General features: G+C 45.7%; 2 protein-coding genes across 5 annotated transcripts in view; one reads left to right on the top strand and one right to left on the bottom strand.

Annotated features, from left to right (window-relative positions):
• The window catches only part of HERC3 (HECT and RLD domain containing E3 ubiquitin protein ligase 3), a 55,625-nt gene extending 53,089 nt beyond the window's left edge, over window positions 1-2,536 (top strand). For all 3 annotated transcript variants that reach the window (XM_086612301.1, XM_086612299.1, XM_086612300.1), the window contains one exon: window positions 692-2,536. In XM_086612301.1, coding sequence (XP_086468427.1) covers window positions 692-900 — 209 coding nt within the window. In that variant the 3' untranslated portion in view covers window positions 901-2,536. The remainder of the gene's footprint in view (window positions 1-691) is intronic.
• Window positions 2,537-10,574: 8,038 nt separating this feature from the next.
• The window catches only part of FAM13A (family with sequence similarity 13 member A), a 131,269-nt gene continuing 127,635 nt past the window's right edge, over window positions 10,575-14,208 (bottom strand). For both annotated transcript variants that reach the window (XM_086611526.1, XM_086611528.1), the window contains 3 exons: window positions 12,491-12,687; window positions 11,740-11,841; window positions 10,575-10,701 (listed from right to left, as the gene is read on the bottom strand). In XM_086611526.1, the coding sequence (XP_086467652.1) occupies window positions 10,575-10,701; window positions 11,740-11,841; window positions 12,491-12,687 (426 nt within the window). The remainder of the gene's footprint in view (window positions 10,702-11,739; window positions 11,842-12,490; window positions 12,688-14,208) is intronic.

Consider the following 14,208-nt stretch of genomic DNA (forward strand, 5'->3'; position numbering starts at 1 on the left):
AGGGAAAGCTCACAGGGGACTTTATCAGTGTATGTAAACACTTGAAGGGAGGGTGCAAAGAGGACGGAACCAGGCTCTTTCTGGTGGTGCCCAGTGAAAGGACCAGAGGCAATGGGTATAAACTGCAACTCAGCGAGTTCCTTCTGAACGTCAGGAAGCGCTTTTTCCCTGTGAGGGTGACTGAGCACTGGCACAATTGCTCAAGGAGGTTGTGGAGTCTCCACCCTTGGAGGTACTTGAAAGCTGGACACACTCCTAGGCAGGGTAGTTGGCCCAGGGGACCTCCAGAAGTCCCTTCGACCCCAGCCACTCTGTGGTTCTGTAAAGGCCAATGTTTTTCTGTGAGGTTTTTCTTCACCCCAGAGAAACAAGCAGTCAGCTAGTTGTCCTGCATGTTTGAGTTGGAAAAATGGCTTGACCAAAACTTGCATGCCTAAGTTAGCAGCTGTGTAGAGAAGGTCCTGGGAGTCCTGGTTCATAGCAGAAGCTTTTGTGGGTAGGGGGAGCCGTGGGCTGCTTCATTTACTTATCTGTGCACCCAGCAAGATGCCAGCCGTCCCTGCATGGGATGTAGTCGGAATTTTGGCCCCTCCAGGGTCCTGCCGTGCGGGTGGGGATGCAGTTTGCCTTCAGATGCAGCCCTTGGTGCGAGGTCGCCTGCCCTGACTGTCCAACCTTCTGCTTCTCCCAGTGTTTCTGACGGGCAGCGACCGCATTCCTATCTATGGCATGTCCAGCTTGCGCATCATCATCCAGTCCACGGCCAGCGGGGAGCAGTACCTGCCCGTGGCACATACCTGCTACAACCTCCTGGACCTGCCCAAGTACAGCAGCAAGGAGATCCTCAGCGCCCGCCTGGTGCAAGCCATCGATCACTACGAGGGCTTTAGCTTGGCTTGACCAGTGCGGGAGAGGCACAGACACTTGAAAACAGAGAAAGAAAACGATGGGCTTGGCTTTATTTTTGTAAGAGAATGGATCAAAACATTTTTTTTTGAAAAATATAATTAGTAATAATAATGCTAGATTGAGATGATGCAGTCTCAGCCTGATGCTGCCAGCATTTTGTGGGGGGCTTCAGCAGGGAGAGGCCATTGCTTTGAATTTTCTCATCTACTGAACAAAATGAGTTCAGTGGGCATTTTTGTTGTTTGCCCTCCAACTTGACATCACTGCCCTCCTGGCAATTCCTTTAGTTTGCTTTTACTGCCCCTACACACGCGCGCACACACACACACACACACACACACGTACCTCTCCTTTTAATCCAGTTTAAATATTTTGATGTTCCTTGCATTTAGACTATGGTGAAAATTGAGGATGCAATAGTGATCTCCTTTTTGAAAAGCTGTGATTTCCCTCCACCCTTTTTTTCTCCTTTTTTAAGTGCAAGCTGGTTCTTGCTTGCTTCGAATGGAAATACCCGCTCTGCCCTTTGGTCCTTGGTAGATGGTACTAGGCTGGCTCTGTCTTTTTGCACCAGGATATCTCATGGAGAATATGGTGGTTTAGGGGGTTGGCTTGTTTTTCCTTGCCTGTCTAGAATTTTTGTTTCCAAGCAATGTCTTCTGAAAGAAGCTTCAGACTCCTCTGGAGCGGAGTTTGTGTTCAGGCTTGTGGAAGGACAAACCCTACCTATAATAACGGGTTTCTGAAATTGCATATCTCATGTTGTGTTTCTATCGTGGCGAGTCTACAGGTTAGACAGGTGGGCTTTGTGAGCCCTGTTTTTCCTTCCAAACAGACCTGTTATTCCAGTACAAGGTGAGGTGACCACTTTTACCACTGCCACCTTTCTCCAGAGGAGTCACGCCTGTGTGAATGTGCACACGTGTGTGTGTGAGCACACGGAGCTGTGTGAGTGTGTGTGTGAGCTCTCCGGTCTCATCAGGTCAGAGAAGAGAAATAAGCATGAGATCCACGTTTGAGTGATAACCCTCTGTTTGGAGATTAGTTTTATTTTTGCAGTTAGGGTTACCGTTCTGTTTAAGAGGAGCCCTTTCCCTTGACAGCTGTTTTTCTGGAGGGCCCTAAAGGACAATCTATATGAATTAGACTGGAAATGTACATTAGGACTTGAGTAAGCAAAATCACTACCTTAATCTATCCTGTAAGATTGGAGAGCCTTTATCCTCTTTTTCCCCAGTGTCCTCCCCACCCATTAAATTAAGTTGAATGATCTCTGCCATTTTTCAAGTCTTGATGTAAATCTAATTTTAAGCCTAGGATGGTTTTGACATTGACTTGTTATTAGGATATAGTATTTATGCACTAATATACAGTATTGAACTTTGCACCTCGTAACGAAAAGTTTTAGGCTTCTGGGTTTTTTTAACCAGAAAAACGCTGAGAGCGTGTCTCTATGCTGAGAGCCCTCCAGCCTCTTTCTAATGCAGCCCTGAAGACAAATATACAGTTATATCAAATGTTTATTTTCGATGTGTGTGTACATAGTACAGTATTATGCAATAAATTTGATGTTTAATTCCAACCGAGTGGCTGCCTTCTGTCAGGAAGCAAAGGAGAGGCTGCTCCAGGCACCGGCTCTGCCTCTCCTGCTGCTCTCACCGTACCTCTGAGCATCTGGAAGAAGGGTGCTGCTTACCTCTGCCTTGGCCTTGCGGTGGGTGAGTGCCCCGTCCTGTCCCCTTGTCGCTCGCTTCGATCAAATGCTGCCCTTCCCCTTCCTCACCTGGGTTTGACCCAGTGTGCTGGGTGCTAAATGGGAGCAAGGCAGGACGCAACCCTGCCCCAAGGGACTTGCCATCTCCACAGACAGAGCAGGAGGAGTTTTATCTGCCTGTCCTGGCTCAGCTGAAGTCGGGCAAGTCGCCTGACTCTATCTATCCCTTTCCCTTCATCCCACATCCCTGGTGCTTCTCTTCTGTTCCTCCCACCTCTCAGGGAGCAGGGCCTCCAGCGGTGCCTTTCTTCACGGCACTGAAGGCCACCAAGGCTTCTCCAGCCCCTGGCCTCTCCTGCCTGGCCCCGCAGGTGTAGACAGGACCCCCAGGTCAAGGTCCCCATGTCCCCTGTGCTCTGAGCACCCTGGGTGCTGGAGGCAGTGAGGTTGTGGCAGCCTCATGGTTCCCTGTGCCCCTCCTCTGTATCAGACTAGCCTCAGAGCTGTTTCTTCATTAATTAATGGCAAGTAATTAACAAGAGGCCTGTGCATGCAGGAGCTGTGGCAGTGATACCAGAGGAACTGCACCACTAGGCACTGGCAGAGGAGTGAGTGCGTGTGTGTCTGTGTTAATTGTGTCTGTCTGTCTGTAGGCAGAGTGCACTTTGGTGGCTGAGATGTTCCTGCGGGTGTGAGTGCCCGTAACCCTGTTTGCTCAGGGAACCCCCACCACCTCACCCCAACATGGGACTGGGGAGGGGGTGCTCAGCACCTGCTGGTCACCTGCTGTGAGCTGCAGCCTGGGGACTCAGCCAGCAACGAGGTGGCCTCGTGGTGCTCACCTGGCGCCCCGGCACTGTGCGACATCATTAGTGTGGGCAAATACAGTTAATTTACTGGCTTAATACAGGATTTCCATCATGTGGGCTTGTGGCTTCAACTTTTCTGAGCTTATGAAGGAAGGGCACGGCACTTTTTCCTTTAGCTGTGTGGGTAAACCCACAGCAGCTACATAGGATTAATAATAACGTACCATGTGCATATATATGAGTGTGTATATATATCTAAAAATAAACATATATGTTTGCAACAAGATTTGTAATTAATGTTACTCATGGTACTGCATCTGTTAAAATATACCTACAAATAAATCTTACCAACCCAAAAGTATGTGTTCAGGGTATTTGTGTTGTATCAGCAAGACTGGCACGCTGAAGTGAAGCGGAAAGACTTGACTCAAAACCCAAGTGAGCATTTGGTGGCAAATACCTACTCTCTCTGTGAACACAATATAAGGTATATACTGTACTGTGTGGTCTGTATTGTATAACTGTGTAAGGCCTATATATAGTTGTATAGTGGTGTATATGGAATATATATTTTGTATATAGATTGTATTGTGCATACAGTGTATTACATGTGTTGTAGATACAACATGCGTATATATTATGCACAATAGACAGGTAAGTGTGTATACTTTTAAAAAGTAATATATACATGGAGAGTATATATACTTATTTATACAGCATGGACACATACAGATATCTCTTTTCCACTAGCAGTTGTCAGCTGTGCTCAGCTGAGGAGGTGGTGGTGGCCCTGAGGTGCTGAGGACTGCGTGAGCGTGCTCTGGTGTGGCCTGTGCACAGCTGTACCCCAGTGCACACGTGTCTGCACACGCAGCTCAGGCCCTGCCTGGCCACCTCGTCTTGGCCAAGGTGAGAGTTAACCCAAGGCAGGGGGAGTGAAACGTCAGCCTCCCTCCTGCTCTCTGTTTTGGCAAGAAGACCAGGAGCAGGGGAGCCAGCTCAGGGTGCTGGGACAAGGGCAGGGTGACTGCTGAGCCACCCTTAGCAGCATCAGATGTAACAAAGCTGTCGCCAAACACCTGCAGTCAAAATAGTTTTATTTTCTTGTTTCATACAAAATACAAAAAGTACACATCATGTTTGTTGATCCATTTACGTTAAAAAAGACACCATAGATTCAATTTAAACTTGCTGACATAAATCATGTAAACGTAGACCCAAGCCTGGAATTGCGAAGGCTTCATTAGCTGTGGGGCTACACTGGCTGCATGACAGTTACCTTGTTGCTTGATCATTCATTTTTTTCAGTCAAGCACAACCCTCCCGCCATGGTACTGGCACCTGCACTCCAACCAACTCAAATATTTGATATACACCGAGTTATTTGCACGAATATATCTTGTTTGAGGTATATACAGAGCCACAGACTAGGAGATGGTTCACTGCTGCATGCAGGTGTGCAAAGGGAGGCACAAGGCTCACTCTGAATGTACAAGGTCCAGCAAGTGTACAAGGCCTTGTGCTGCAAGTACAGGCTGGTGAGACTCCACGTCTCTCTCAACAGTTGGAGATATCAATCCCCTCCCATCTCCACAGGTAAGAGCTTTTTACAAGTTTTCCATGAATCTTTAACCTGGGGCAGCAAGACCTACAGGGCGGAGGTGGGCTGGTCATGGCTGGACTCTCCAGAGCCAGTTTAGCTCTCACATCCCAAGCAAAGAGCCTTAGTGCATGCTGCGATGGTCAATGGCAACAGCATCTCAGTAACCCCTGAAGGAAATCAGGAGCCCAGGAAAGCCTGCTTAGCTGTGAGCCTCGCTCATTCTCATTTTGCATCTCTGCATGTTGCCTCCCTCTGATGTAGCTGCTGCAAGCTAGGAATGTTACCAAAATTAATTAAGCTAGTCTGATGCACCAGGCATGCTCTGCCCCACTTACTCCCCTTCTACTGACTGTGCGTTACTTTGTACTTTCTCAGACAGTGAAATCAGTGAAAAATTAATTTTTGACTCAGTCTGTGACAACTTCAGTCCTCCCTTTTTTTTTTTTTTTTTTTTTTTGAAAAAAGTGGCAAGGAAGAGGCATTCATCACAGCCACCTGAGGCTGGGCTAACTTCATTATTCCTTTCTTTAAAAAAAAAAAAGCCCACACTGTAACTGCTGAAATGCAGTTCAACACTTGCAAAACCAACAGCAACACTTGTTTCAGTAGGGCCAGGATTTCACCCACTGCGCTTTTAGAGAGAAGCAGCTCCTTAGCTTTTCCCAGTAGCTGCACTTTCAAGTTACCACTTTGCAGCTGGAAAACAGCTGTTTTATGCACTGTTTAAATGTGTGCAAGGACAATCCCCTGCAGAAACAGCTCTGCCCTGCCCCCGGACCCCCACGGGCCCCGTTTACCAGAATGTCACCACACATTTAGCATTAATACAGCTCACCTCTTCCTACGCAGGGACCGCAGAGGCAGCAAATGGGAAAAGCAGCCACACTTGAGAGGAGTGAGAGCAAAGCTTTAGGTGACTCAGCTGCAGGGAGAGATTTCTCTTTATCCATGTAAATTTCGCAGTCGGGCCAGTATCACAAAATGCCCAGCAAAGGGTTTGGAAGAGCTGAGCCTGGCACGCACACCGAGTACGTACCTCATGCTGGGGGTTGTCGTCCTGCTGGAGTCAGTAAGGAGAGGGCTGTTACCTCCAGCAAATACAGGCACAAGAGCCACTGGACTCTTTCCCAAGGGCAAATGAACAGCATCGCTTCCCAGTGCCCAGCCATGACATCAGCTCACCCAGGAGGCATGCAACAGGCGCACGGCCCGGCTTTCCCTCGAGTTCTCCTGGTGCTAATGGCACTTTTTGTAACACGTGCAGGGGATATTGCTGGAATCGCTCTCCTGTGCCAAAGCAGTGCACCCACTCGAATAAGGGTCTTTTTGCCCTTCAGGAATATGGCAGTGTCCACCATTTCCACCAAGCTATCCCACGCTAGAAGGTCAATGAATGCAGCACTTGTTACAGTTTTCAAATGCAAAATTATCTTTCCCATCTGCACATGAGCAAGCAAAGTTCCCTCCTATGCCCTGGCTTAGAGAAATGAGCTTAGACCAAAATTCCCTCTCCAACAGCCAGAAGTCCTTGGATCCCTTCCCCCAAGAGATGGGAAACAGAAATAGTGAAGCTGAAGTAGGACAACGAACATGCTGAAGTACAGCTCTGCACCCTCTATGTACACCAAGCACCAGCTGGTCTCACACCTGACAAAACCCATGCTGGGTGCCCTGGCTCTGGCAGCTCTGCTTTTGGCCAGTTAGGGCCACCGGTGCCAAGAACAACATGGCAGCCCTTGGACTGGCCAGTGCTTCAATCCCGACCGGGGCGAGCTTTGCCTCTGGGCACTGTGGGGACAGTTGCAGGCTGCAGCCTGGCTCTCGCCTCGGCAGCTGGTTTAAAGCACCAGTGAATCACCAATTTGCCAACATCTCCAAAGAGGACTTGGGAAGCACCTCGGGCAGGATGGCATCTGGCAGCACTTACCATCTGAAACTTGCACATAGCAGGAGTAACAACTGATGTCTTAGCAGAATAATTAAAAGATAAGATGCTTTAATTTCACTGCCTTTACTCAGGAGTAAACAGAATAAAACCAAAGGCAACTTGTAAGAATGACAAGTTGTTCCTCTGTCTTTAACTCTTGCAATCAACCATCGTCACCATTTAAATAACCCTCACTGATTTATTACACCACAATGTAGTAACACACAGACGTGCGTGTCTGAAATGGCCCCAGTGGATGAGAAGCCCAACAGACCGTACTGCCATCCTACAGCGGACACTTTGTTCTAGTGACATGGAAACAGGTTGTCTTACACTAACAGCTTATTTATGTCACACGGACTAGATTTTTGTACAGTGCTTCACACCTTTTAAAAACACAGTCTCGTATTTAAGGTTCTCCCGTCAATAGACATTGATGTTGGCACAGACAAATCGTCAAACAAAACGCACAGATGTTGCTGGGATTTACTTAGAGGAGTGTGGTGGGGCAAACCCCATTTCTGGCTACTTGTGGTTAGTGGGAAGGCAAACCGTCTGTGGGAGACACAAAGACAACATTTCAGCGCTCAGGTCTTGGAGCTCTCCTCCTGCGTGGACTTGGGAGGGGGGAGTTACGGCAGCTGCAGACCCAGGACAGAAAGTTGAGCATTTGTACATGTCTTTCCAGGACTGGAATTTTAAAACTCACTTCTTCTCTACAATGGTCTTTCCTAGCAGTTCCCTTTGCAACTAGGCGGATGATGGTTTGGTTGGTTGTTTTTTTGCCACGGGGAAAGACTTGAAAAGAACAGTTTAAAAAGAGAGATGGCTAGGTGTGTTTTTTTTTCTTTTAATGTACAATCTCAGTTAACAGGTTTTGTTACTTGTAGCTTTCAAAGTTCAAAAATATAAACTCTCTAAAGTGCATAATTGTACTTACATTTCATATAAACTATCTGAAATTCTAGCAATATACCATGTAAACAGCAATAACTAATCATCAGAAAATGCTACAATCTCATCAGTTTAAAAATAAAATGGACTGTTCCCTACATATCATTTATCGAGATTTGTCAGGGGCAAAACCCAGCAAAACAGATAATTTATCAGTACACAGTGCAAACAGGCTTTTAAAAATAAGCAGAGAAAACATACTCCTGGGAAGCCTTGGCCCACTGGAAAAATGTACGACTACGAAGAAAGGGCAGAAACTGCTTCTCTTGTCCATATAAAGATGTCCAGGCCCAGATTCAGCACAGTGCCCAAGCTTTACTCCATCGTAATTCAGCGAAATCCCAAATGCAGACCTGCTGGAGGCACATGCTCACCACCCATGTGTCTGCTTTGCTGAACTGGGCCTGCACAATACCCAACTGAGACAGCGCTAAGGACTTTTTTGTAACTCAACATCCTTTCTCATCCCACGCTTCTACTAGTCGAGTGCCACCGCAGCCAGTTTGGCTCAGCTGCTGTATCTAAAATAACTAGGGGGAGCTGACTATAGGCTCTGAGAGGAGGGGCCCTTTAAGAGCAGGCTGGAGGACAAAGGCACAGCTCTTCCTTCCCGGGCTTCCTTGTGTTCAGACAGGATTTACCCTGGTCAGGCTTCTCTTCCAGTCAAACATCTTCAAAAGCAGTTTTTGAGCCCGTTTGTCAGCCCAGTTAACACACTCAAAGGATCACTTTTGCAGAGGCAGAACCCCACATCTCTCAAGTGACGGAAACCCAGCATCCCCGAAACGCCAAGCCCCCGATCAGCATGCAAGGCCTCTGGACTCTTTGGAAATATGAAATTCAGTCTTCGCTGATTTTATACAGAAAGGGCAATCCTGCCATCAGTAAAAAAAACCCAAAAAACTAATAACTTGGGAGACACCCTCCTAAGCGCTTTCACTAACTAAGACCCATCACTGTCTTACCCATCCAGACTAGTGACGGGCACGTGCAAACCCACTGGGAGAAGGTTGCCTTTTGAAGTGTTTATGGGTCCTCAAGAGACCAAAACACCCTCAGCATCGGTTTTGGCAAGAAATAATATAGCACATACAGCAAGTGGAAGGGGGCAAGTCTAAGTACCACAACCCAAATACATCTGTGAGCCAGCTTGCTCATACAAAGAAGGAAGGGGAAGAAGCTGTTCTGCACACCAGCTCCCTGGGGGATCAATGCAAAAAAAAAGCATTACAGAAAAGCTCTCCCTGGACCATCAGGGTTGAGCCCTCGCTCAGGGCAGAGCAAGTTGGTGCACACAAGCCTCTGGAGTGGGAGAGCTGGCCCAGGTGGCCCAGGTCTGCAGAACTGTGAGCCCTCAGTTACTTGGCGCATTCCTGAACTCGCTGCCTTTCACTCCTTCAGGCAGCATCTGTCTGACTCGAGCACCTGCTTGAGTCAGGTGCCTGAGGACTTTCTTTTCTGAAAGTCATAAACGATCTGAAAACATTGCCAAAACCTACATGTGGGACACAGGTCCTTTCTACAGACAGAGCACAGCTCTAGGCTTTCAGTTCCCTGCAGTATCCCCTGTGCTGGTGTATCACCAAAACACACTGGGAAGAAACAAACCACGCTCTGTTGCCACCATCGCAGTGTCACTGCTGCAGCCCACACAGTCTGACTGGCGGTGAACATAAAAGAACAAAATTTAGGCTAGCGAGTATGTACAACACCCACATGGACTGTTCAGCCTGGACTCTTTACATCTTATCAGATGATGAAGCACAGGTACTAATGGGGCGGGTCTTCTGGATATCTGACACCAGACATTTAACCAATCAGCTACCAAAATCCCAAGGGATTCTGACTTAAAGCTTTTAAAATCTCTTCTTCTCCCAGTTGCCTAAACATGGTCAAAATGTTACAGTATCACCTTCCAAGCAGAAGAAGCTGGCAAGAACTGTGCCGCATGGCTCATTTTCTTTGCTATCTCAAACAGCTGCAAGTACTTTCTACTTCAGTTGAACTGGCCATCAAAAAAGTGGAAGGAAAACCCAACTCAAGCTTAGGCAAAACTGTAACTCACACCAGCTCTGGGTGATGACCAGAAGATACTTACAGCATTTACCTGGAGCAATAGGAGATGCTGGACTCCAAACAGTCAGGTCAAAAGTCTAAGCAAATCTTTACTGTAGCTACAAGAGAACAGTCTTGGTGCTATCTGACCTGCGCCTTCACATGAGGTCAGGGCACTTGTCTGTTAAACTAAAGTAGAAGCTATTTGATGATTTAATCACTATTCATCCTACTTTACCTCTTGCTATGATATCCTTGGAAAAAAAGAATAGCATGGCTGCCTTTGATATTCTAAATATTACAGGATCTGTCAGCAAATCAAAACAGAAGGATCCCTTCAGTGAAGTCACTGAGTGCAGCGTCATGTCTCCTACACTGGCAAACTCCATTTTGGGCATCAGGCCTGGAGAAAGAGTGAGCAACAGCAAGTGTAGAGTGTGATGGAAAGCCACCTCTCCTCCCCCTCCCGCCTCTGGGAATGGCCCTTCAGTTCCCAGAGAGATCCTCAGCTCTCCCCAGCCAGGCTCCCGCTGCATCCACTTCATGCATTTGTCCATTTGGCGCTCTCTCCTCTTTGTTTACCGGCAAAAACAATCTTCTCCTTTACATCATCTTGGAGCTAATATCTCTTTTACTGATCAGGACCTCCAGCAGCCTCAGCTTGGCCTTAATCTGCTTGTATTCATTGTACTCTTCAGCCATAGGAGTGCGGTCTTCTTTCTGCACGTTCCTAGTGGGAGTGAAAGCAGATCATGAGGATTTCTGTAACAGGTTGTCTTCCCTCAGAAGCCTCCCTCCATTCCCCAACAAGACCTACAAAGCCGCTCCTCTCCGCCACTCCCCATCAGGGAACAAAACCAAAACGTTCATCCTTTGAGTGGAAAAAAAACCCAACAGGGGCACACAAACTGCTCCAACAAAGCGTGGGACGCTTGCATATTGAGGCTGAACACAATCCCATGGTTCCAAATGCAAAACCTTACTTGAAGTATGCCCTGCTTCTCTGGAATTGCCAGCCTCTACATGACAGTTGAAAAGTGTTTTAGGAGCCATCTGAATGTCAGGCTGCTAGCATGGCAAATAAAATACAGCTGCTCCTGGCTTGGCACCACATCACTTACACAAACAGGCACACTTGTGAAAAGGAAGATGAGATCTGACCAGATTTCTCTTTGCTTACATGAAACTTTTAAGTTTTCAGTGCTTTTACAAGAACCTCTAAGGATAATGGCTGGTCGCAAGAAACTAACACGATAATTTAAGAGTATAAATACACCAAAACATTCAATCAGCTCATTAAGGAGGGATGTTTTCTGAAAACAATAAACCCAGCTACGCTAAAGCAGGAGTACTTGTTAAACTAGTGTCTGAATACCTCACAGACAAGCAAGAACAGGACAGAAATCTCAACATAGATCATTATGAACAAATCCCATTATTCTATCATTGAGAAACTCTTCCATCGTTCCTGTCAGCTGTGCTAAAGGCAGCTGGATTTTCACAATCTGTACTTTTGCTAACCCACTGCTTGTCCTAAGACAAAGTTTTCGAAGAGGCTGTGGTCCCTGAAGTTCTTGAGGAGGTGGGAGGGAAGTAATTCATTTTAATGCGCAACTGTAATGAATGTGGGTAAAACACTGATAATGATAACGAAGAAACATATAATAGTGAATGCAGGTTAACTTTCCGTATTTGGAGGTCTTTGTAGATGCCAAACGGATTAAAAATAGCTGAAGGACAGAGAGACAGACAGCTGAGAAATTATTACCTTCCATTTTGTCGGAAAAAACTGTCTTCAAAGTCTCTCAATTTTTTTCTGATTTGCTTTTTCTCTTCCCTTACTTCTTGGAGCTGCTCTAAGAGTTCAGGGCTGTTGGGTTTAAATATAAACAAGATTATACAAATGTACACATTTGTAACAGGAAACATACACTAAACCTACAAACGTATGGTTGTAGGTATGCCAAGCAATGGAGCTGCTCCTGCAAGCAGCTCTGGCAACCTGATGTTACTTGCCACAAAAAGCTCTCTGAATTCAGTTCAGTAAAATGAACATACAGTTAAGCTGAAGCCTCTAAGGAGGTTAAGTGTGCATTTAACAATTCACCACTAAATTCTGTGAAACTTTCTTGCTGAAGACGGGTCTGGTTTTGGTGACTTTTATAGGGTCAAGAATCAATGGTCACAACTTAAGGCTATGACCTACGTGTGTTTGCATCAGACCCAGGTGCTTGAAACTAGCAAAGCTAGTTCAACTTGACCTCTCCAAAACCTGAAAAACCTTGTAGGGTACAGGTTTGTTTTAATGATAAAGCACTGGCACCATCTGTATCAGGACAAGGTAGTTTCTTCTCAAACCCTTTCATATGAGGGTCTACTGCAATGAAAAATAAAGCACAAAACCTTCTGATTCAGATCCTAAATTTAAAAGAAAATAAAAATCTAGACACTTTTCTGACAAACAAAATGCTATCTTAGCGAGAAATAACTTTTTGAAGTTGCCTGTGAATCCAACATACATGGATGCTTCATGGAGATTTGAAAGCCCCATATCCTGACTGCTCCTAGATGGCATCTTATCATCCACTGGAGAAACAAAGCCGTCAGCGTCATCTTCTAGTTGATCCAAGAAGCTACGCACGTTGAAATCTGTTTTCATGGTAATTGTGAAATCTGGCTTCACATTGCTGTCCTCCTCGGACCCCTCCTCTTCCTCCTACAGAGAGGGATAGAGCACCCCCATAACAGAACAGGTTACTGCTTCCCTTCTCAGAAACAGGTACCTCCTTTCACCACATGCACTGGGGAACAGATATGAAAAGTGGATAGGCAGAGCAAGCACTTCAATTGCTAAGCAATACAGGACACCAGAAGACCACCAGTAAGACACCCTATACCCAAAGCATGTCAGAGAAATTGTGACCACCAACTCAGATTGGTTAATGAGAGCCAAGGCAACAAAATTGAGTGAAAAAATACCTGGGGTTTTTAGCAACCTGTTGCTTTGTTTAATTTATGTATTCTGATGTAAATAAAAGCCACTTACAGCCATTATGCACACTGTGTAAAGCACACCCACCATCCTCCACGTTTCCCTACAAACACACGCAGCAGCACGCAGATTGCCAGGTTAGAACACAAAATATTCTCTCAATAGATGCAGCTCAACAGATCTCTCTAATGGCTCAATGCAAGACCTCAAATGCTTGTGCAGTGATAGCAATGAGCTCCGATCAGTCTTTCCATGGCCCAGATGTGAGGTATGACTGACTGTAAAAGCACTGCTGTTGCTAATGTGTTCCCAACATCCGCTCTGTACCATCTAGCTGGAATACACTAAAAATCAGAGCAGAAACACTCTGCCAAGTGCAATTTCCCCAAAATGCACTGATGAATTGGTTGTGTTCAAATTTTTTGCAAAAGTTGTAGGCACAAGACTTAGAAGTCTCTGCTGCACTTGGCACTTGCTAATTCATAGCGTTCTCAAACGTAGGGTTTGCCTGCGACGCTGTCCAGAAACCATTTGGATTTTTAGGGAACAGGGCCCATTTTTCTCTTACTTACAAAGATGTTTCTAGAAGGCAGTTTTCAACCTTAATACAAGGAAGGAAGCATGAGCATTAGAGGAAGGTAATAAACATCAGCATGGACAGTAAGTCTCTTAAATATGTATGTATGTGTATATATATTTATTTTACAGCCATGTAACTCTAGCCAGGAAGGATCTAAGCCCATGCATATCTTTAAAAGCTACTGAAGACTAGTATCACTGAAGTCTTCAAGTATATGTAAAAATATATTGTTGCACTGGGATCAAAATAAGCCATTTTCTTTACTTTTTTTCATGAGATTCCTTGTGAATAGCTCAATTATTCCTAAGAGACTGCTCTCCCACATTTGAAGCAAAAGGGGAGAAAGTAACATAAGGACCTGGCATAGTCCCATTAAATCCTCAAAGTCAATGATTTATAAATGCATACATTTACATGAAATCGGAGTTTGCCCAGAGTTTTCTTTTTACGTTAAAGCTCTAGGCCATGAAATTGCAATGAATGCAAAGCCTCAGGCTGAGAATTACAACCAAAATGGAGGCTTGAGGATGAAAAAAAAGATTAGTTGGAGAGAAGTTTTGAGTAGTAATAATAATAATAGAAGATACACAGACATTAAAAAACATCTCAGGAAAATTTGCAGGGAACTTGTGAAAGTTAAGGCAATATTTAGCATATGATGAGGT

The sequence above is a fragment of the Tauraco erythrolophus genome, chromosome 5 (genome assembly GCF_009769465.1).
Source record: "Tauraco erythrolophus isolate bTauEry1 chromosome 5, bTauEry1.pri, whole genome shotgun sequence".
NCBI classification, from domain to species: domain Eukaryota; kingdom Metazoa; phylum Chordata; class Aves; order Musophagiformes; family Musophagidae; genus Tauraco; species Tauraco erythrolophus.